Below are 21,202 nucleotides of genomic sequence, written 5' to 3'. Positions count from 1 at the left end.
CCACTGCTGTTTAAAATATTAACAGTTTAACTAGCTGGATCTCAAACTTGACTCCTTATTTTTCCTCAGCATACCACATTATGTCTCCTTCAGGGCACAGGCATCATTCTGACAGTATAACATTAAAGTGTTTGGTCCACAGACACAGTTACAGTATGTAACGTACAATGGTTAACACAGTCCTCAAGCGTCTCAGCCCTGCCTGTGGTCACCTATAAGCCTATTGGGATCTTATATGAGATGGTGATGGGCTTAGATGTCACTGGTGGTGGGGGCTATTCTCCGTGCAAGAGCATTAGCGGAGCTATAAGCAGTCATAGCAGCGGGATCTCTCAGCTCCTTAGGAGTCAGTTCATTCTCTGCAGAGTCACTTGCAGCAGATGCACCTGTAGGTTTGTAGCCATGTTTAGCAAGTTTAAGGGCCTCTTCAGTGGCCCGCAGCCACCAGCAGCTTCAGGGACCACCAGAGCGGCCCCTGACCCGGCTCCGGCTCCAGCTCCAGCTCCGGCTCCGGCTCCAGCTCCAGCTCCAGCTCCAGCTCCAGCTCCAGCCAAGGTAGGATTTGTTTGGAGCCAGAGAACAACATGTTGTATACTCAGTTTAAGATATTGTTATTTCTATCTCAAAGGGTATTGGTTTGTTCTGCGATGCTCTTACAAGCTTTCCATAGCTTTCATATTGTTCATCAGCGTGCGCTAGTAACAGCAGCAGCAGCCAAGACTGAAATCAAGCATGACCGCAGAAAATTAAAGCCCTGCATCCGGCCTGTAATACAGCCAGTTTGGTTACATTTGTTTCTCCTAAGATCACAGCAGAGGCGTCTTATCTGCTCTTCCATCCATTCAATTTGCTCAGCACTCTCGCCAACAAAGAATCAAATGAAATTGTTTCATTACACGGACCTCATTGAGATCGCTCATTACCCAACGGGCCCTTCTGGGTTCTATTCATCTCAAACGCAGACTGTTTTTAAAAGAGTCTATCATCGGGCAGGGGAGCCATTTGTCAAATGCTAAATTCACTATTATTAAAAAACATGCTCTCTAAATTAAAATGTCTCTCTCTAATGGCCGTGGTTTGACTAATGAAGCCGAGTGTCTGACTTTGTGGGACATGTTGATTTGTGGTGCAGGAGGAGAAGCCAGCTGATAAGGAGAATGAGGCCAAGACAGTGGACAAGCCGCAGGGTAAGTCATCGCTCATTTTGGGGAAACATTTAGAAGTGAAATTACTGGATGTCGCTTTGTGTTTGGCAGGGATTTTTATTGTGATGTCCTTTACCTCTCCTTAAAGCTGTTTTCCAGACAGATAAAGTCGCAGGAATAAAGGAATATGTCATTTGTAGTTTTTCTCATGAAGCTTCAAATGGATGTAATAACCTTTGTGTGCATCTGTCGGGCTGAGATATCGATCAAGACGAAAATCTGATCATTAAGACAACAAAGAGGCGCATGAATGACATAAACTGCCCATTGACAGCTTTTTGATATGAAAACTTCAGGTCTAGACAGCTTTTCTTCAGCTTATTGTCCGTCCAGATGTCTTTGTGCCGGCTGTCTGAGGTCTAAATCGAACTCCAGTCACCTGTTGATCACGTTGCTCTCAGTTCAGACAGCTGTCCTGCAGCAGTTTGAGGGCTGAGCACAATGAGGGCTGAGCACAATGGTCATCCATTGAAGACCTGCCACTCAATACAGCATTTAATGTCATTTAATGTCTCTGACAACCAGAGAGAGATTTAACTCCTGAACAATCTTCACACTGTAACACATGCTGTTTGAATTGTGTCACATTGGCGGATTGAGGCAACGTGCATCTTTTGGAGTGTCGCGGAAAAATCAGAGCCGAGTCGTTCACAAAGAAATCCACAGTCCAGCAGCAGTGAACAAATTAAACAAATCGCCCACAGGCTTGTACAGACAACCGAGAGAGACGCTGAGGTCTCCTTTTTCACGTCGCCTAACAATCCGCTCACATACGGCCAATAAAAAAATATTAATACATGTAAAATGCTACAAATTGTTACATACAGCCTCTTTAAGAAACTGACAGATGCTCCCACCTATTTTAACAATAATGACATTATTTGACAAAAAATAGTGATTTACATGATACAAGTGAACAATTAAATGAAATGAAAAATTCAAAATTTGAAAGATAAAATTAGATTAAATGATAAAATGCAAGGTTTTAAAGGGGCAATTTGTAACATGTGGCCTGAATTTTACATGCAAAATATTTAACTTAAATTTCCATCAGAATGTGAAGAAACAACAATGTTGATGTGTCAACGACATCTGTGTACCGTGTTGCAGCCAGCTAGCCTCGTCCTGTCTTGTAATACCACTTTGTACCTCACAAGGCGATAGAGTGCGATAACCTCTGTAGTTTCAGGTGGGAGATATATGCCATAGGCGAGTTCACTACCCTTTCCGTCTTTTACCGGAGCACCGTTGCCCGTGGTGACTCCCCCGTGATCTGAGGTCTTGGTCCAGGCAAACACTGAGTCTGCCGCCTCTATGTTTAATTGAGCCATGAGCTGATGACGGCTAGCTAGTCTACAGCCAAGGATAGCTAGCAAAGAGCAGCAGTTGTTCATAATTCTGGTGGTACGCTGCCTCCGATGTTTTTGGAGCTCCCTTTGAATTCTGGCCATATTCTACAAATGACACCTTTAAAGATGAGCAGTACGATCCTAAAATCAATCCAGCAAGGGCAGCAGATATTGTGTGAGTTGAAGTTTTTGGATTTTCTGCCAGGAGACCAGAATAAAAATGCAGCAATCAAACCTGGAGGAGATAAAAATGTAACTAGGATTGTTCCCCTTTCTCAGAGTCAGCTCCGGCCCCGGCCACCGCTCCTGCTCCGGCTCCAACACCGGCCCCGGCCCCTGCTCCGGCACCGGCCCCTACAGCAGCTCCAGCCAACCCTGATCAAGCTGGAGCTGAAGGGTAAGAGCTGCACTTTTGGTAGTTTGCCATTAATACACCTTCATAATCACAAAGTGTTTTGTTTTGTTGTTTTCTTTTACCTGAGTTTTGTTCTAGAAATGAAAGCACAGGCATGTAAAGACAGTAAATATAGTGTGTTTATCCCTAGAGTATCCAAACTCCACTTTAGCTTACGAAAACACACGCCTGCCAAGACACTAACACCACACGGTATCAAATTAATCACCAAATTAACACTAATTAATCAGATTCCCTTTCAAGATGGCAGAGAGAGAGAGAGACAGAGGCAGCCCTCAGAGATGAGCGCAGCATGTGAGATCTTTATCCGCTGGTGCCACATGCACATTAACAGGGGGATGACCTGAAAGTGGATTAAAAGCTTTTCAGCTTTTTAGTTTTAAGAAGCTCACCGAGGCAGCTTCTGGCCCCGCAATGAAAACTACGGAGGCGAAAAGGTACAGACAGTTTCTGCTGATCCTCACAGTTGTGAACACATGTTACATCAGTGGATGGTAAAGGAGCCGTGGTGGTGGTGGTGGTGGGAGCTACAGTAGGAGCTCTGTGTGGAGCACAGTTAGAGGTGTCACACATCAGCCTGAGTGACATGTGGAATAAATAGCCTGTGGGTGTCAGAGCTCAGAGGTGACGGTAACATACTGAACTCCACAGCAGAGCGAGAATGACACAGGCTGATTATAACTGCCATGTGAAGGGATCTCATGCACTTCTGATGAGCGACACCGGTGTTTCATTATATTGACTAATTCGAAAAGGACAATTTATAATGATGAACATTAATCAGGATCACAGCGTGTTTCTTGGTTTGACACAAGGCTTCAAAATCAGAAAATAAAGCATTCTGACAATCAGATTTAATCATCAAGATCTTTATGTTTGTCAGGAGTTTTGAAGGAACCTCTTACATGTACACATTTATATTTCTGAAAAAAAACTGAATATTTTGGATGCAGATGTCTAAAACCTCTAAAGTCTATAATTAAAAATAATTTAAAGCAGTGAGAATGATGGAATGAAAATTATAAATAAAAATAAAAGCAAAAATGAAGATAAAGTCAGAACACTGAGGAAATGGACCCTAGATATCTGAGCTTAATCTATAAATCTCTAAATTAAATATAAATATGTGCACATGTACAGTCTATATATAAATAGGTATAAATGTACATGTATGAATTTGAATATATGAGTAGCAGACAGTTCAGGTCTTCACATAAGTATGAGTCTTACAGCAGAAATTACAGTAGACTCCTTTATTGTTTTCTAATTTTTAAAAAAATGTAGGCATTTTTTTAAACCTATCATTTTTATAAATGTACTGTCATGGTATTAATACTCACTCAATTACTAAGAGATTTATTTTTAATGATTGGACACAAACAAGTCTCCTCCTGTCGGCCACATGTCTTGCTGGACAATGTCCACTAGGAGGCGACATAAGTACACAGATGAGTCCTCCTCTGCCTGTGCTCTTCATCAACGTCACCTTTCCACTTAAAATGTCATTTCACAGTGTAAACGTCTTTATTTGACATTACAAATCATTATTACTATGTTAAGTCATGTATGAAAAGCAGCTCCTGTACGCTTAAAATAAGCCTTTTATATAAAGTGATTGTTAATTAAACCAGTCAGAATACAAATGAATTCAGGTTACTTGCATTTAATTTAAAACCTTCAAACAAAGAGATTGTTTTAAAGATGTAATATGTAACATTTCTGCATTAAAATGTCGAAAAGAAAAGAAAAGAATAGACCTTTGCTGTAGTCCTTTATATTATTATTTTGCACTTCCATCATCCTAAATGTTTCCAACAAAAGGTTCAAACTTCATTTGGTCGCCTGTCGCTATAACTTCTGGAAGAATGTCAAAAAGTTGTTTAACAATGGAGACAACAACTCCCATGATCCCACACTACTTTCATGTCTTTTGTTTTGTTTTGTTTTGCAGAGAGACTCCTAGTGGCAGAATTTAGAAATTACACTAGAAAGTAGCAGTGGAAAAAAGCTACAAACACCACAGAGACATAAGCTTTTGTTGGTATGGACAACTTGTTAGCTATGTCTACATCCAGCTGATACATTAGCAACATTAGCATTTCTTCCTGTTGTGTATCTAGCAACTTGGGGAATGTAAGTCCTATTTATCTCAGTTTTTGGTCCATAAAAACTCCTTGAACTTATAAAGAAATGTTGTCTCTTAGGCTGCTAGCTTAAATGCTGCCCTATGTTCACGCTGACAGTTGCCAACTTTGCAATTTGGACCTAGGCAGGTAGTGTACAGTGTTTTTTAAAGCTATGAGAGCAGTGACAGTGCCAAAACATGAGCTAAAATATGCTAAATAATGCTTCATATGACGTAGCTGTGGCTCATCACGAAGAGCCGATATCTAATACATTTTTGGTTACAGCTGCAAAGTTAAGTAACACTTTTTACTTTAGCACATCACCCCAGAGTTGTCTTGCTACAAACGTTTTAGTTTCTCCATTATTTTACATTCAGAATTTGCCTCATCTTACATTAAAGGTGCAATATGTATGATTTGGCCTGCTGTCAAATTCACACAATAAGGAGGCAGCAGCATGCCACCAGAGGAACTGCTAACTGCTGCTAACTGTAGCTCCCCCTTAGCTAGTTAGCTCAGTTGGCCATGCAGCTAGTGCTCTGGACTGGGACCAGGGGAATGTTGGTGTTAACACCGCCAGCACAGGAGATTTGGACCGGAATGGGCTAGCTGGTTAGCATGCTAACCACAATACATATCTCTGCAGACTGTCTCGATGTTGAATGAATGACTTTGCAGCTAATTTCTCTGTTGGTATTTTCCATCTTCAGACAAGAGGAGGCTCCACCTCCACCTCCACCCATCGTCATCAACATGTATTCAGATGAGCAGCTCCGAGCCATCGTCAAACGGATGCGAGAGAGACTGGAGCTCTACAGGGAGAAAGTTGTGGACCAGTATGCCTCGTCCCCAGAGATCAGCCCTCCTGTCAGTGAGTAAAAACATAGTTATTGGTCTGTGTGCACATTAGAGCTTCACTTCAGCTGGAGCACAATAGCTTCATATTTGCAATTTATGATCATGTTGATCATCGATGCTTTTTTGGGGGAGATAGACAGAGAGGTAAATTACAATACTGTCCTTTCAGCACCTCTGCTTCTCAAAGATGACTACACAAGAGTCATAGAGGAGAGGAAAAGGCAAGCAGAGGAGGACCGGATAAAGAAGGAGGAGGCCGAGAAGAAGAAGAAGGAGGAGGCTGAGAAAAAGAAGAAGGAGGCAGAGGAGAAGAAGAAAGAGGAGGCGGAGAAAAAGAAAGCAGAGGCTGCAGAGCAGGAGAAAACGGTGGAGAAGAAGGCCATGGAGACAAGGTTGAAAGAAGCCTCCTGGTCTGTGGTGGATGCTGTGCTGAAGCCCATCGAGGACCAGATGGACTCTGTGATTGGGACGACCATAGACCCTTTCACAGACCGCCGCTACATCGCCTGGCTGAGCCTGGTGACTCTGGCCTTCAACTACAACACCTGGTTCGCCACGGCCCGCCTATGTTTCCCGTACCACAACGAGAACACTAACCCTCAATGGTTTGCCGCCGATTTGCTGGCCGACCTCATCTACCTCATAGACACCATCATCTTCCAGCCCCGCAAGCAGTTTGTCAAAGGAGGAGACATCATAGTAAGCCTCAGATAGTCCTGACAACAGCGCCTGTTACTGAACATTTATGACGTAACATGACTGTGTTATCTTCTTCCTTTTTAGAAAGACAGAGTGATGACAAAGAAGAACTACAGAGAATCAGAGAGATTCACGGTACGGTAACTTGAATTGTTTGAACCTGGAGCATGAGGGTGATCTCACCTCAGTGACCTCACACACGTGTCTCTGCTCACCAGATTGACTTGATGTGCCTCCTCCCGTTCGACTTGCTGTACTTCCAGTTTGGATTCAAATCCATTTTCAGAGCCAATCGTCTGCTGAAGGTGAATTTACTCACGGTGCCCTTTGTTTTGATCAAAACACGCTAAAGTCAGTTTACCAGAGTAACATTCTCACGCTCCTTCTCAAGGCAGATACATTTTTTGAGTTCAGCGATCGACTAGAGAGCATCATGGCCAAGGCTTACATCTGGAGGTAAGACTCATTTTCACCGTTCTTACAATTATGCATGTAGTCTTGGAGCCATTAGGAAATTAAATAAAGTAATATGCACATAGTTGATATTGAAATAAGAACATTTTTAATTAAAAAATTAGAAAATAATGAGTTAAAAAGTATATAAAAATGAATTAATGTAAATTAAAAACAAAAATTAAATGAATTAACAATAATAAACACGTGTCTTTCGAGGTGTTTGACTTAACATCAGCTACGTTTAAATACTATATAATCATGTATGTGAAAGAAATAAGGAAATAATAACTGTAGACTCTAAGGTGAATGTGTAACAGTTACTGTGTTGTGGTGTAGCTCATTATGTCAACTCATACTTATCATTATTAACAAATGGTAAATTTATAGTTAATTGAACATTAATTAATAGTTATTTCACTGTTAACAAACAATGAAATGCTTTATAAACCTTTCATTAGGTAATTGTTTATTACAAAGTTGCAACTGGTGCTTATGACGTGTTGTAAATGGTTAATAAAATCTGTGTAGTTCATCCATAAACATTCAAATTAGAACGAGAGAAAAATGAAGAACTTAACCGACCTTTTCTTTTCCGTCAGAGTGATTCGGACCATCGGCTATCTTCTCTTCATGCTCCACATCAACGCCTGCTTTTACTATGTGGCGTCAGACTACCAGGGCATTGGGCAAACTAAATGGGTCTACTCTGGTAACGGCAGCGCGTAAGTACAAAACCTTTCATTTCCTGCCCGTGTTGAGTGTTTGACATTCAGGTTTGTGTTACACACTTAAGACCAGAACTGATCTGAAGTTTTTCTGAGTATCAGTAGTTAATACTAAACACACTGATACTTCTGTCTCATTAAGATCTGCTCATGAACACATGTTGGACTGATGTCAACACATTAGGGCAGTGCAGTATAATCACACCATTAGCAAACTGCTCAGATGTGAGGACTTTGGTGGTTACCAGGTTAATGTACTCATATTGCTCAGTTTTAAAGACGGTTAAAGGTCCAGTGTGTAGGATTCAGCAGCTTCGAGCTGTGAGGTAGCAGACTGCAACCAACTGAACACCCCTCGTCTCACCCTCCCCTATGTTGGCTGCTGAAAACATGAAAACGGGATAAAGGTCCTCTCTAGAGCCAGTGTTTGGTTTGTCCATTTTGGGCTCCTGTAGAAACATGATGGTGCCAAAAACACAACGATTGCTAGTTTAAGGTGATTATACACTCATCAAAACATAATTCTGAATATTATATTACATTTCTGCTAATAGATCCCCCCTAAATCCTACATGTTGGACCTTTAAACCATAGACCAGACAAAATAACACAGCTGTGGTGAGAGTAGAATATGACAACCTGAATATGGAACATACCTTTTCTCTATCAAAGACAATCCCATGTTAAAGATTCATTGTATGTTCCATGTCTGCTGCTGCCGCAGTTACCTCAGCTGCTTCTTCTATGCGGAGAAGTCCCTGCTGATGATCGCTGAGTTGCCGTTTCCAGACACCATGTTCGGACAGATCTTTCAGATGACAAACTACCTTTTTGGGGCTTTGTTTATGTCCATCTTTCTTGCCCAGGTAGTCAATTATGTAATATTTTTAAATCTTTTTCTGCTTTTTTTTTTTTTTTTTTCATTTTCAATGGGTTTTTTTTTCAGCAAGGCATCAAGGGAATCAAACTTGAAAGAGAAATAACAATGATTTACAGACTGACACCCTCCCCCCCAAAACCACATGTTCACACAAACTTCTGTCTTTCTGTCCAAAAAACAGGCCAGTGACTGTAGTGTAGATTGTGACAGCGCCTCTAACGCCCCCACCCTCTCCACAGGTACCTGCGTTGTTACTACCACGCCGTCCGCAGTCTGATCAACATCGGGGGTCTTAGCGAACCCCATACCGTCTTTGAGATTACCTTTCAGATGACAAACTTTTTCACGGGCGTCTTTGTGTTCTCCAGTTTGATTGGACAGGTAACCTCGAGGCTCATTCTGCCCGTAGCACCGTCTAGAAACCTGATAGAAATTAGCGTCTCCAGAGTAGCGTGTCATCACCTGTTTGTTGTACTGACGTAGTGAGAGATGAATGTCATGTTAGAAATGATACTGACAATCATCAGTCATCGTAGCGTAATAGCTTCACTAACAGCCCATCAACCATCGCTTCAACTGTCTCTCTCTGGTTCCCTGTGGAGTCTTGACTGTGAAAAGGCTTATTAATGTGTTAATATAGCATTTTAACAACAAATTCCATTAATATCTACTGTTTGACTGTCATTGATGTGCTATTTTCCTCTGTTCATGTGTTTATTGTCTCCGCCATCTTGCCTCAGATGAGAGATGTCATCGGTGCAGCCACAGCAGGACAGACGTACTTCCGAGCCTCTATGGACGGCACCGTGGAGTACATGGTGACCAACCACATCCCCAATTTAGTGCAGAACCGAGTCCGCACCTGGTACACCTACACCTGGGACGCACAGGGCATGCTGGGTCAGTAACACAGTGCTCAGTCGGAATGTAACAAACATTCATACAAACAAATAAAAAAGATGCCTCTCAGACTCGTCTGCCATCTATCATGATTATCGTTAATATCCGTATATTGTGACACCCACATACTGAATCATTAAAAAGATTGGTACCACCCCTTCTGTATTATCTCGATGCTTTCAGATGAGTCCGAGCTGCTGGACAAGATGCCTCTGGTGATGAGAACCGCCATCGCTGTGGACATCAACCTGACAACCTTTCAGAAGATCGATCTTTTCAAGGTGCCTCTTCTAAAGACCCCACAGCACACAGTAACACAGGCACGCTGCAGCTTGGATATGAAATCAAACCTTTTTTTTAATTGTTTGATTTTCTTCACAGGGCTGTGACCAGCAGATGTTGGTGGACATGTTGCTGAGGCTCAAGTCTATCGTCTATCTACCTGGAGACTTTGTTGTTAAAAAAGTGAGTTATTGTCATATTATCATCATCCTGGATCCTTTATGTAAATATCTGCTGTCTGTTCTTAACAACCTGTCATGTGTTGGTTATCTTTCTGTATGTATATGACTCGTCCCTCCCTGCAGGGTGACATCGGTAAAGAGATGTACATCATTAAGAGTGGAGCGGTGCAGGTGGTGGGAGGTCCTGACAACAGTATTGTGTTCGTCACGCTGAAGGCCGGCTGTGTGTTCGGAGAAATCAGGTGAGATAGAGTTCACTGTTTCTCTTTGTCAGACCGAATCTGCAGTCTGAGGAACAAATCTTAGAGTATTGTAAGTTTCTAATTGTCACACTGTGATAAACATCAGCACAGATGTTTGATGTGCACAGACGACTATAGATTCAAATCCACAGACGAAAACCACTTTCAAAGAATTTTCAGTCACGAAATGGTTTGCTTGTTTGTTTTTGTCTCAGTCTGCTGCAGTCGTCTAAAGATGGAGGGAACAGGCGGACAGCTAATGTAAAAGCCTACGGCTTTGCTAACCTCTTTGTCCTGGAGAAGAAGGACCTGTTTGACATCCTGGTGCACTACCCCGAGTCTCAGAAAGTGTTGGCCAGGAAGGGAAGGTGAGTCGGAGGCACAGTCAAAGTCACAGTGGTTTCAAAGGAGATGGATCATAACATGCGCAAACAGATTATAATTTTTGGCAATTTATTACTTTCTTACTCACCTTCACAATAACCAGTGCTGGGGGTAATGTACAGTGGTGTATTTCTTTAAGCAGTAACAGAGTAATATAACGCGTTTCCAATATGATATTATTATAGTGTATATAATATTTTTACAGTTACTATGTCCAGGAACACTTTACCATCCTATTATTGATACACTGAAGTCAGGGTGCCACCAGAAAAATATCCCCCAAAGAAGAATTGCTCTCCTCATCTCCAGGTGTTTATTACTCAAGAAGCTGTCACAGCTGTCTGCCAGTTAACAGGGTCGTCGCTAATCCAAAATACCGGCGTCTGTCCCTCCCCTGCGCTCTGTTAATACAGTAAACCTCACAGCGAGCCATATTATTTGTTCCATATTTGTAAAAAAAAATCTATAATAGGTACCAACAGCACAAACATGACAGAGGTCAAGATCAGTGACTGGAATCAGCTGCGGTTAAGCCTGATTGACCCGCCCTACAGTTGTCACAAGGGGGAAATTCAGCAAAAGTGTTTTTTGTACCAGCTTTTCATTCTTCACAGCGTATTTCCTTCACTCTGTTTAACCAGCCTCTATGTTTCTGTGTGTAGGAAACTAATGAGGGCGAAGGGTCCGGCCGCAGCTAAAGTAGAAGAGGAGAAGAAGAAAGGACTGGCGCTGTTCGGACCCAAACCGCCCACACCCAAACTGCTGCGTGCCGTCGGCGGAACCATTAACAAAGGATTTATTGACAAAATGAAGGTAACAGCGCTCACATTTCTGTCTAGATGTGGTCGTATAAAGTTATGCTGACTGCTAATCACACATTATTCTGTTATTTCTTTCCCCCAGAGTGCTGCTGGACGCTAGTGAAGATCTTATTTTCTTTTTTATGACTCCTTTTTGGGAGTGATTGTACAGTTTTATTTTCACCTCTTACTACTCTTTTGTACTGAGTGCTGTCATTTTGAGATGTTGTTTAAAAGGGATGCTTCGAAAGTTAATTTGACTTTACTTAGTTGCACCTTTTAAGCAACATTTGAATTGTCTTATGTGACAAACTCCAGCTAGCTTGGACAACAAGCATATTCAAACATCAGACATGTATTTAAACAAAGATTTCCAAACTATTTTGATGAAATGTGCAATATTTTAATCTAAATTACTGCCCTAAGTGGATACATCTGGCTGTATATTGTATACTCGCATACTGAGTCTGCTTATAATGACTATATTGTCCGATAGTTGTAAAAGCCTCACAGAGACTATCTGTCATAACAACTGGTAATGTTCGCTATACAATATTTGATTTATTTGATGATAAATAAATAATTCCCTGACTGAACTACAGTTTCCTTCTCGTGGCGTCCTGTCCTGTTTGTTTGCTCGGTGTGTGTGCGTCTGTCAGCTGTGTGTGTGTGTGTGTGAGGCAGGAGTTACAGTGCGAGAGCTGCTGGCTAATCCCGTTAGCCACACAGCGACATTGTGAGGGTTAATTAGCTAAGCGGACTCTGTCTGTGAACTGTGCAGCCAGGAGAGACTGAAATAACCCCATCAGTCTAATTTTACAGACGCTACTCTCCTCCCGTACAGACACGACTTACTACCATTACATTTTTATTTTATTTAAATATATAGAAAGATGTATTTTCCAGACAAACTGAGTTGTTTTTATATATTTCTGTCAACTTAATGGCAGAATTAGTGATCAGATTGTAATAATGAAGAAAATACTCCATCCTCCAACCTGCTGTGATTATAATAAATAATCTTTTCACTTAATAATGAACCATTACACTCTTGTATTCATCATTATGACACTTATTTGCCAATAAGTGATAAAGACGTCAGGCCCTTTAAATGGCCCTTGTTCTGGAGTCAACCCTACAAGAGGACAGTTGTCTTTCCTGGCACTGACTGGCGAGTGGGAGTGCCCCAAGGGAATTAATGCCTCTAAGAAATTTAATTGCCTCAGTCTGTTGTTTGGATACGAGACGAGGACTGTGGAGGATCTCAGGACTCTGTCAAGGATCTGAGATCCACGCAGGAAAGGGTCGTCAGGAGGAGACCTGGGTGGGCAGGCCTGTCGGCTGTAGCCCACACCGAGCCCCGCCATGTTCAGCAGGTTGAAGAAGTTGATCGGGGCTCCTGAGCCGCCCCCTGCCCCGGCTGCTGCCCCACCTTCTACCCCAGCTCCACCCGCTAAGGTAAGGCCTGGCCCCTTTTGGTAACACTTTATAATGTCTATCATTAATAAATGGTGAATTTATGTTGTTTATTGCTGAGTAAGGTGAAGCTTTTACCCCTCTTTCTCACATCTTAAATATAAAAGACCTGGTCCACAAAGGTATTTTGAAGATGTTTATCTTTGTCAGTTTTAAAACCAGCACATTTGCAGCTTCCAAACCAAAGAAAAGGTTCTGTGTTTGCTACCTGCTCGTCACGCTGAGTACATCAGCGGTGTTTTAAGGTGAGTCCTGACAGTAGCAGGTGACTCAGATCAGCGAAAGCCTCGGAAATCAGCTTGGCACTTCATCAGAGAGGCTGGATTACTGCCGCTGGGCCGCCAGTATTAATATATAAAACTGAGAAAGGGGAAACTGCTGGGGGCGCTGTTACATGATTACACAATGTTACAGCTGAAGTTTGAGCATTTAGCACATGGATCCACAGTCAGCCAGAAAAATGTCGTCCACTTTTGCCTGCACATTGTGACAGTACTGTGTGTTTACAGGAAGAAAAGCCTCCTGAGAAGAAGGATGAAAAAGAGGAGGAAAAGAAAGAGGAGGAGAAGAAAGTAGAAGAAAAGAAAGAGGAGGAGAAGAAAAAGGAGGAAAAGAAAGAGGAGGAGAAGAAAGAGGAGGAAAAGAAAGAAGAAGAAAAGAAAGAAGAAGAGCCCAAGAAGGAGGAGCCAAAACCAGGTGAGAGGTCTGAAGGAGGGTCTCTTACAAAATGCAAATTATTAAGTGGAGAATATTGTGGTCTCTGTTAGTGTATGTGTTTAATTATTAGAAACTGGTGCTATATTTTTCTTCCAGCTCCTGCCCCAGCTGCTCCTGCCCCAGCTGCCCCTGCCCCAGCTGCCCCTGCTGCTCCTGCTGCTGGTGATGCTGCCAATCCAGAAGGGGCTGAAGGGTGAGACTGCATCATCATAGCCTGTGTGTTCCTCACATCTCACCCCATGCGAGCTCCAGTTCTCTGCGACCCGTGTATATCAGGCCTGACATGTCAAGTTACTTTTGGCTTTACGCGACAGTTTTTTTCTGCAGCGCAGTCATGTGGTTTGTCTGTTCAGCTTCATGGTTAGAAGTGAACCGTCTCTGGGTTCAAAATAATTTTGGATATTAATGTAATTAAATGACACAAGTGTTCATCCTAAGGATTGATTCTGATGGAGTCAAGATGGCAGATGGTCAGCTGTTTTAAGGTGGGGTTAGTAAGACTCAAGAAACCAACAAGAGCATGTTACATTTAGAAAGTTAGGGTTAGTTAGCATGCTCAATGAGCTCTCTGCACTTTGTTAGTTTAATAAATACATGAAAAAAACAAGAAGAAAAGCTGTCATGAATTCACGACCCCAGTCAGAAAAGGCTACCCAGTGACAGTTACTCCTTAGGCCAAAGGAGGCTGTTGTTGGAACAGCCGGCCTTTGATTAGGCTCAGGGTCTGTGTGCTTTGTGTAACGAAACAGCCGAACAACAGTGCAGGTAGTCTGTTGCTCACTTGTTCTTTAGCTCAGGGCCTGTGTGCTTTGTGCTACTGACTTAGCTCGCTGCTGAACAACAGACTCCAGGGCTGTTTACTTTGAGCGCAGTGCGTCGTTGTCATTGCTAACCATATCCATCTACCTCACTTCCCACATGAAAGAAAACACCTCACATTATCATGGTGAATGTATCATATTAAATGTAAATAATGAACATTAGCTATTAGTAGCTTCCATGAATTCTGATGGGACGGTGTATATCGTTCATACAGTGTAGAACACTGAATACGGGAGAACGTGTGATGGCTGAATCAAAAGTGAGAAAGCCTTTTTAGTCACGACCCTTGAACTGTGGCTGACAGAACACTTTTACCTGCAGAGGTGTTAGTGCAGATGTTTAAATAATTACAAACTCAGTACAGAGCTGCTGCGAGTATCTAAATCTGAAACTAACTTGTTATATTCTCCCAAAACCCTGTGCATTCACTACTTTTAACTGATTGTACAGTTGGACAGTTTTGTCCACTTGTTTCTGTTTCCTTACAGTACCGACAGTATCTGGACATACTGTGTGTAAGCTGCAGTAGCAGCAGCCCTGATCACACTGTGACTCCTAAAGTAGGAAAGGAGATTAGGAGCTTAGTGGTATTTGTGACTGAGAACGATCAGAGAGTATAAGTTGGATTGGTTGGATGGATTTTTGTTGTTTTGTGTGCATTTTTGCAAATTAACAATAGCTGAATAACAGAGATAATTCTTATTAAAATGACAAAATCCTGTTTTCTCATTGAGGTTCAGATAAAAGTGGAAAAAGAAAACCTTTTTACAGCCTTTTAAAGCAACATTACTGAAGAATTGGTATTTTTTTGCGATCTGGCGCTAATTTATACACCATTGTCATTAATATGGGTAGCCATACACACATTTGATATGATTTATTAATTATCATCAAATGCTAGCAAGATGACAAATTTGTTATCACAGCCAAACATCAAGCAAGTGCATGTTTTTGTTGGAACGTTTTCCAACAAAAAGACTGCACGCTTGGAGCACTTTGGGAGTGTTGGTGCTTCCACCGCTAGCACACTTGCAGCTTTGGATTAGGGTGGTTAGCATGCTAACTTAAGTAGATATCTCTTCAACATAACATATAGACGTCAAAACTGTTATTTCTTCACATTCTGTCGATAATTTCACTTAAAATTAGAATGTTATCAGCTAAAATTCGTAGATATTGTACCTTTAAAGAACTAATATAGATTTTTTTTTTTTGCTTTCCAGTGAAGAACCTCCTCCTCCACCTGTTGTCTACTTCCGTTACACAGATGACACACTGAGAAAATTGGTCCAGAGGTTAAGGGAGCGGACTGAGGAGCTCAGAGAGAAGGCCATAGACCCTCACGCCTCTTCCCCAGAAATCAGCCCACCTGTCAGTAAGTATGGACATGTTCACGCAAACACCCAGGCAGATATCAAACACACAAACATGGTCAACGGGCCGTCTGACTCACGTCTCTTTGCCTGTTCAGCGCCTCTCCTGAGGACGGACGACTACACCAGGTTGATGGAAGAGAGGCGGATAGCGAAGGAAGAGGCGGACAAAAAGAAGGCAGAAGAGGCGGCTAAAAAGGCAGAGGAGAAGAAGAAAAAGGACGAGGAGAAAAGACTGGAGGCCGAGAAGAAAGCAGAGGAGGAGAGGCTGGCAGAGGAGGCCAAGAAGAAAGCAAAGATCCTCCCAGACATTAACTGCGCCTGCTTCGACGTCCTCCTCCATCCGATTGAAGAAATGATGGATGACGTCTTGGGAAAAACAGTAGATCCTTTAGGTGAGGTACAGACAGGGAACACAAGACTACATGAACATGTAAATATACTTAAATTCAATCTGTATGTTTCTCTCTCACTCCAGATTATCGGTATATCGCCTGGTTGTCCTTGGTATCGTTGGCATACAACTACAATGTTTGGTTCGTCCCCGCCCGCTTGGCCTTCCCTTACCACAACGAGAGCGCCAACCCCTACTGGATCATTTGTGACATTCTCAGTGACGCCGTGAATGTTGTTGACATCTTACTTTGGCAGCCCCGACTACAGTTTGTCAAAGCCGGGGACATTATTGTAAGTCGAAAAGCATAACAGTGCGATTATTGACCGTAGTGTTCTTAAACCCATCAGTGTGTGTGATTCACAAAAATCATATATCTCCCGCAGAAAGAAAGAGCTGTGACCAAGGAACATTATCGGAAATCACCACGATTCAAGGTGAGAGTGTAATCGTGTGTCCGCTGGTGCAAAGTAACTATCGTTTACTCATTTACCTTTATACAGATGGAGGGATTTGTGCTTTACACTACATTTTTTGGGGTAATTTTGTAGTTTTTACTTCATTACATCAGCAATAGTTACTATTTACATGAGTAAACATAAGATAACAGTAAAAACGAGAATATGTTCCCAAGAAATGTTGGCACGTTTCTGCAAACCACTGCTGTGATTACATTTGCGTGTCGTAGGCTACGTAGTGTATTGACGTTTCTACAAAAGGTGTATTATCGCGTTCACATCACATGTTTAAAAGTGCAGTGTGACCGGACTTTCATATCAGGAGGTGGAAGGGATGTTAGTGGGGTTACAGGCGAGGAGGCTGCCAAGCCAGTGACCACTGTTCGAGACTGCGTTTCAACATTTGCAATCAGGTATTTTTGAGGAAACCTTGGAACAATTTCGTAGTATTTTCACATTGGTGTACTGGTACTTTCACTTAAGTAAATTATGATAATGCTTCTTCCACTACTGTGTTTATGCCAGCAAAGTACATTTTTTGAGTTATGGGGATCAAATAACAGACCTTAACAAAAGTCAACCACTCGTTGTAACTTCAGAGGTCCAGAAGTAGTGTAAGCTTCTGTGTAACTGATTTTTTTGATCCCTCTATGTTTTAGACTGATATGATCAGTATCCTCCCCTTTGACCTTCTCTGCCTGCACTTCAACTTCTCCTCCATCTACCGACTCAACCGCTTCATCAGGGTAAGCACCCGGCTGACCGTCTTTTTACATTTCTGTTCGAATAGACTTCACATTTCCTGTTTGTTTCCTTGTGTATTCTAGCTCGAGTCCTTCTTTGAGTTCAGCGATCGACTTGAAAACGTCATGTCCAAGGCCTACATCTGGAGGTGAATGCTCCAGGAGCAAATGACTGTTAGACAAATTGCTTTTGATTTGGCCTTTTTGGAAATTTGTATTATTTTTTCAATGTTCTCTCAGATCAGTTCACTCACACCAAATATTGTCTATTTCTGTCTCTTACATTGTTGTCTGTCTGACGCAGAGTGACTCGCACCACAGGTTACCTGCTCTACGTGCTCCACCTCAACGCCTGTTTGTTTTACGTTGCCTCAGTACATCAGGGTCTTGGAAAGACTACATGGGTGTATGACGGAAAGGGCACAGCGTATGTACTTCAATACTTTGTCCAGTTGTTTATGATTACAGATGTTCGTGTTGTTGTCTGAACTCTCTGCCATGCAGCTATTATCACTTTCAAATCTCATGCAGGCTCTCTAGAGTAAATCACCGCCTGTCCACCATTTTGTTTGAGTTTTTTCTGCATTCTGCTACACAGGAATCATGCTCCCTGTCCCCTCACAGGTACATCCGCTGTTACTACTTCGCTGTCCGAAGTCTGATCAACATCGGCGGTCTTCCAGAGCCTACGACCACCTTTGAGATTTCCTTTCAGCTGTCGAACTTTTTCATTGGCGTCTTTGTGTTCTCCAGTTTGATTGGACAGGTAGGAAGGTGTCATGTGATAGCTGTCAGAGGATCAGATCTAGGATCAGTAGATTCATTCAGTCTTTAAAACGGAAACTTTTTCATTCACAAATCTGTGATGTATATTCTATATCTGTTAAGATTTCACTTCTTACCAAATGTGGAGTCATTGGAGAGGCATAAAACAAAATCTCTTAAAGGATTAAAAAAAATATAAGAAAGAGATTTAAGTTTCATACAGGACTTGACCACAGTGCTCTGGGTGAAAGAGCTGTACACCCTGCTCTCTGTCAGTCTTTATACTTACACCACCTGACTCCCCAAAACCTTCTTTCAGATGAGAGACGTCATCGGGGCAGCAACAGCAGGTGAGACATATTTTCGAGCGTCGATGGACGGCTGTGTTGAATACATGAACACCTACTCGATTCCCAAGGAGGTCCAGAACAGAGTGCGGACCTGGTACAACTACACCTGGACCGCTCAGGGCATGCTGGGTGAGTCTCCAAAAATGGATCCTCGAAAAAATGAAAAAGAAACCTGACGATACAAAAGAATCACTTTTTCACTCACTATTTAAATGGCAAAGCAACTATTCAGGAATGTCAAGAAAATGCTTCTGACCAACGTATCCATGTTGTCTCCAGATGAGTCCGAGCTGCTGGACAAGATGCCTCTGGTGATGAGAACTGCCATCGCTGTGGACGTCAACCTGGCCACCTTCCAGAAGATCGCACTGTTTCAGGTGACCCGACATTGACCGTGTCCTCCGGTCAGGAGCCAGTATTGTCTTTGCCATCATTGACATCATCCTCTTTCTCACAGGTGGTGGTGTTTCCTTCACTGACGCTAGCTAACTAGTGGCTAGTAAATATAATTTAGTTAGGTATGTTAGCTAGGATGGACATGAGTATTGCTGGCCTCCATGGGACCTAGAAACGTTGCCCTTTTCCCTAATGGGCAGCCCTGTCAGGAGCATCTGTTTGCTAATCTAATTTAATTTGTGAACTGAAGCCTTTTTTAGACTCTGCATGTGCATAGAAATAGAGCAACACATCTTCACAGTATTGTTAAATTAAATAAAAATATTACTAAATTAAGAGAGGTTAAAAAAAAACTGGACTTGCCCACCTTCATGCCTGACATGGTGGTGAGTTTGCTGTTTGTTTTGTGTTTACATCCATAAACTCTCCATAAATAAACACAAGCAATGGGATGTACATTAAGCAATTACTGTACTTTAGTACAATTTTGAGGTACTTGTACTAGTGAGTATTTCCATTTTCGGTTACTTTATACTTCCACTTCGCTACAGTTTGGATGCACTTTTTACCCCACTACATTTATTTGATACCTTTAGTTATTACTTTGCAGCATCAGAGCCATTTTGAAATGAATTTATTTGATCAGCAATCAGATAAAAAAAAAGAAAAACCCTGATTCCAATAATCAGAAAAAATCTGTCTCTTCCAGGGCTGTGACCAGCAGATGTTGGTGGACATGTTGCTGAGGCTCAAGTCAATCGTCTACCTACCTGGAGACTTTGTTGTCAAGAAAGTGGGTATATCTTATAATAAATAGGCTTTGGTGATCATCATGAAGCAAATGAACTATTAAGATGAGTGTGATGCTGACCTCTGTGTTCCCCTCCCTGCAGGGTGACATCGGTAAAGAGATGTACATCATCAAGAGTGGAGCGGTGCAGGTGGTGGGAGGTCCTGACAACAGTATTGTGTTCGTCACGCTGAAGGCCGGCTGTGTGTTCGGAGAAATCAGGTTTGTCTGCAGGAGCAATTAGTGATCCTTCATTTCAGATCTGTGTGACTATGGACTATAGCTTGTGTACTGTCCTGCATTGCCCAGATATATCTCAAACTTTCCCATCACTTTATGCATTGAACACATGGTGTATTTTTGCCTCTGCCCCCACAGTTTACTACAGTCTGCCAAAGATGGAGGAAACAGGCGCACAGCTAACGTGAAAGCACACGGCTTTGCTAACCTTTTCGTCCTGGAGAAGAAGGACTTGTTCGATATCCTCGTCCACTACCCAGAGTCTCAGAAAGTTCTGGCCAGGAAGGGAAAGTGAGTCATTTACAAATGCTTGTGACACTACATAATATGCAAAAAGTGCAACTGCAAGTTACATTTTGTGTGTGTGTGTGTGTTTGTGTGTGTGATTGTGAAGGAAACTGACAAAAGCCAAAGGCCCTGCAGGTGCTAAAACCGCTGAGGAGAAGCCGAAAGGTCTGACTCTGTTTGGACCGAAGCCACCGACACCCAAGTTAATCAGAGCATTTAACGTCATGAAGAAAATGAAGGTAGAATCTTTACTCTGATGCACCGTTCTTCATTCACATATAACTGGGGTAGCCTTATACTCCAGAAAATATAAGCACTGGATAGCTATTGTACATATTATGAGCTATTGGACCTTTTTATATACGTGGGTGAGCGAGCAGGAATGTGAGATGTCTGGTTTTTTTTTCCTTCTGCCCACAGAAAGAGGAGCAAAGGCAATGAGAGCCTGTTGTGTGATGCTGAACTTCACTGCTTCATATCATTTTGTATATATTTCCTTTTTCATTGACGACCAAGAGGCTCACGAGAGGACTGATGTGTGAGACGTCGTCAGATGCAGCAGAAGCAGAGTGGAGACGAGGCATCTGCAGTTATAATCAAATAATATTCACCTGGTACACTTTAGTAGTTTCCTTAATAGAGACAGAAATGTTGGTTAAATTTAACCTGTTCAGTTCCAGTAGCCAAATGTGAAGGTTAACATTTAAGGTTTGTATTATGTAAATTATGTGTCATTTTTCATATTAAACAAGGTTCAGGTGTTTACTACAAAACATGTCCTCTGTTTTATCACTGAATGATGAACCTTTTAGTTTGGACTTTGATTTGTTTTAGGTTAGAAGAACTGGAAGGTTAAAGACAAATGAAGCAGTCCTGACTCACCCTGA

The 21,202-nt window shown here is 42.1% G+C and overlaps 2 protein-coding genes across 2 annotated transcripts; both read left to right on the top strand.

The window, feature by feature from the left end:
- Positions 1-402: 402 nt before the first annotated feature.
- On the top strand, positions 403-11,654 carry LOC141014698 (cyclic nucleotide-gated channel beta-3-like). The gene is made up of 17 exons (XM_073488590.1): positions 403-555; positions 1,581-1,586; positions 2,815-2,951; positions 5,806-5,966; positions 6,123-6,652; positions 6,737-6,787; positions 6,871-6,957; positions 7,044-7,108; positions 7,708-7,830; positions 8,953-9,094; positions 9,454-9,613; positions 9,797-9,894; positions 9,995-10,078; positions 10,201-10,319; positions 10,535-10,687; positions 11,366-11,516; positions 11,607-11,654. Exons 1-17 carry the CDS (start codon positions 403-405, stop codon positions 11,622-11,624), a joined length of 2,238 nt encoding a protein of 745 aa, XP_073344691.1. The 3' UTR covers positions 11,625-11,654.
- A 1,214-nt stretch (positions 11,655-12,868) lies between these two features.
- On the top strand, positions 12,869-20,756 carry LOC141014309 (cyclic nucleotide-gated channel beta-3-like). The gene is made up of 18 exons (XM_073488047.1): positions 12,869-12,961; positions 13,540-13,675; positions 13,793-13,889; positions 15,742-15,893; positions 15,990-16,286; positions 16,370-16,578; positions 16,672-16,722; positions 17,403-17,489; positions 17,571-17,635; positions 17,791-17,913; positions 18,111-18,252; positions 18,571-18,730; positions 18,881-18,978; positions 19,707-19,790; positions 19,891-20,009; positions 20,166-20,318; positions 20,422-20,554; positions 20,736-20,756. The coding sequence occupies exons 1-18, from the start codon at positions 12,869-12,871 to the stop codon at positions 20,754-20,756; spliced, it is 2,220 nt and encodes a 739-aa protein (XP_073344148.1).
- The last annotated feature ends 446 nt before the right edge of the window (positions 20,757-21,202 follow it).

The sequence above is a fragment of the Pagrus major genome, chromosome 19 (assembly GCF_040436345.1).
Source record: "Pagrus major chromosome 19, Pma_NU_1.0".
NCBI classification, from domain to species: domain Eukaryota; kingdom Metazoa; phylum Chordata; class Actinopteri; order Spariformes; family Sparidae; genus Pagrus; species Pagrus major.
The sequence above is the reverse complement of the archived record's forward strand: the minus strand, read 5'-3'. Positions and strand labels throughout refer to the sequence as shown.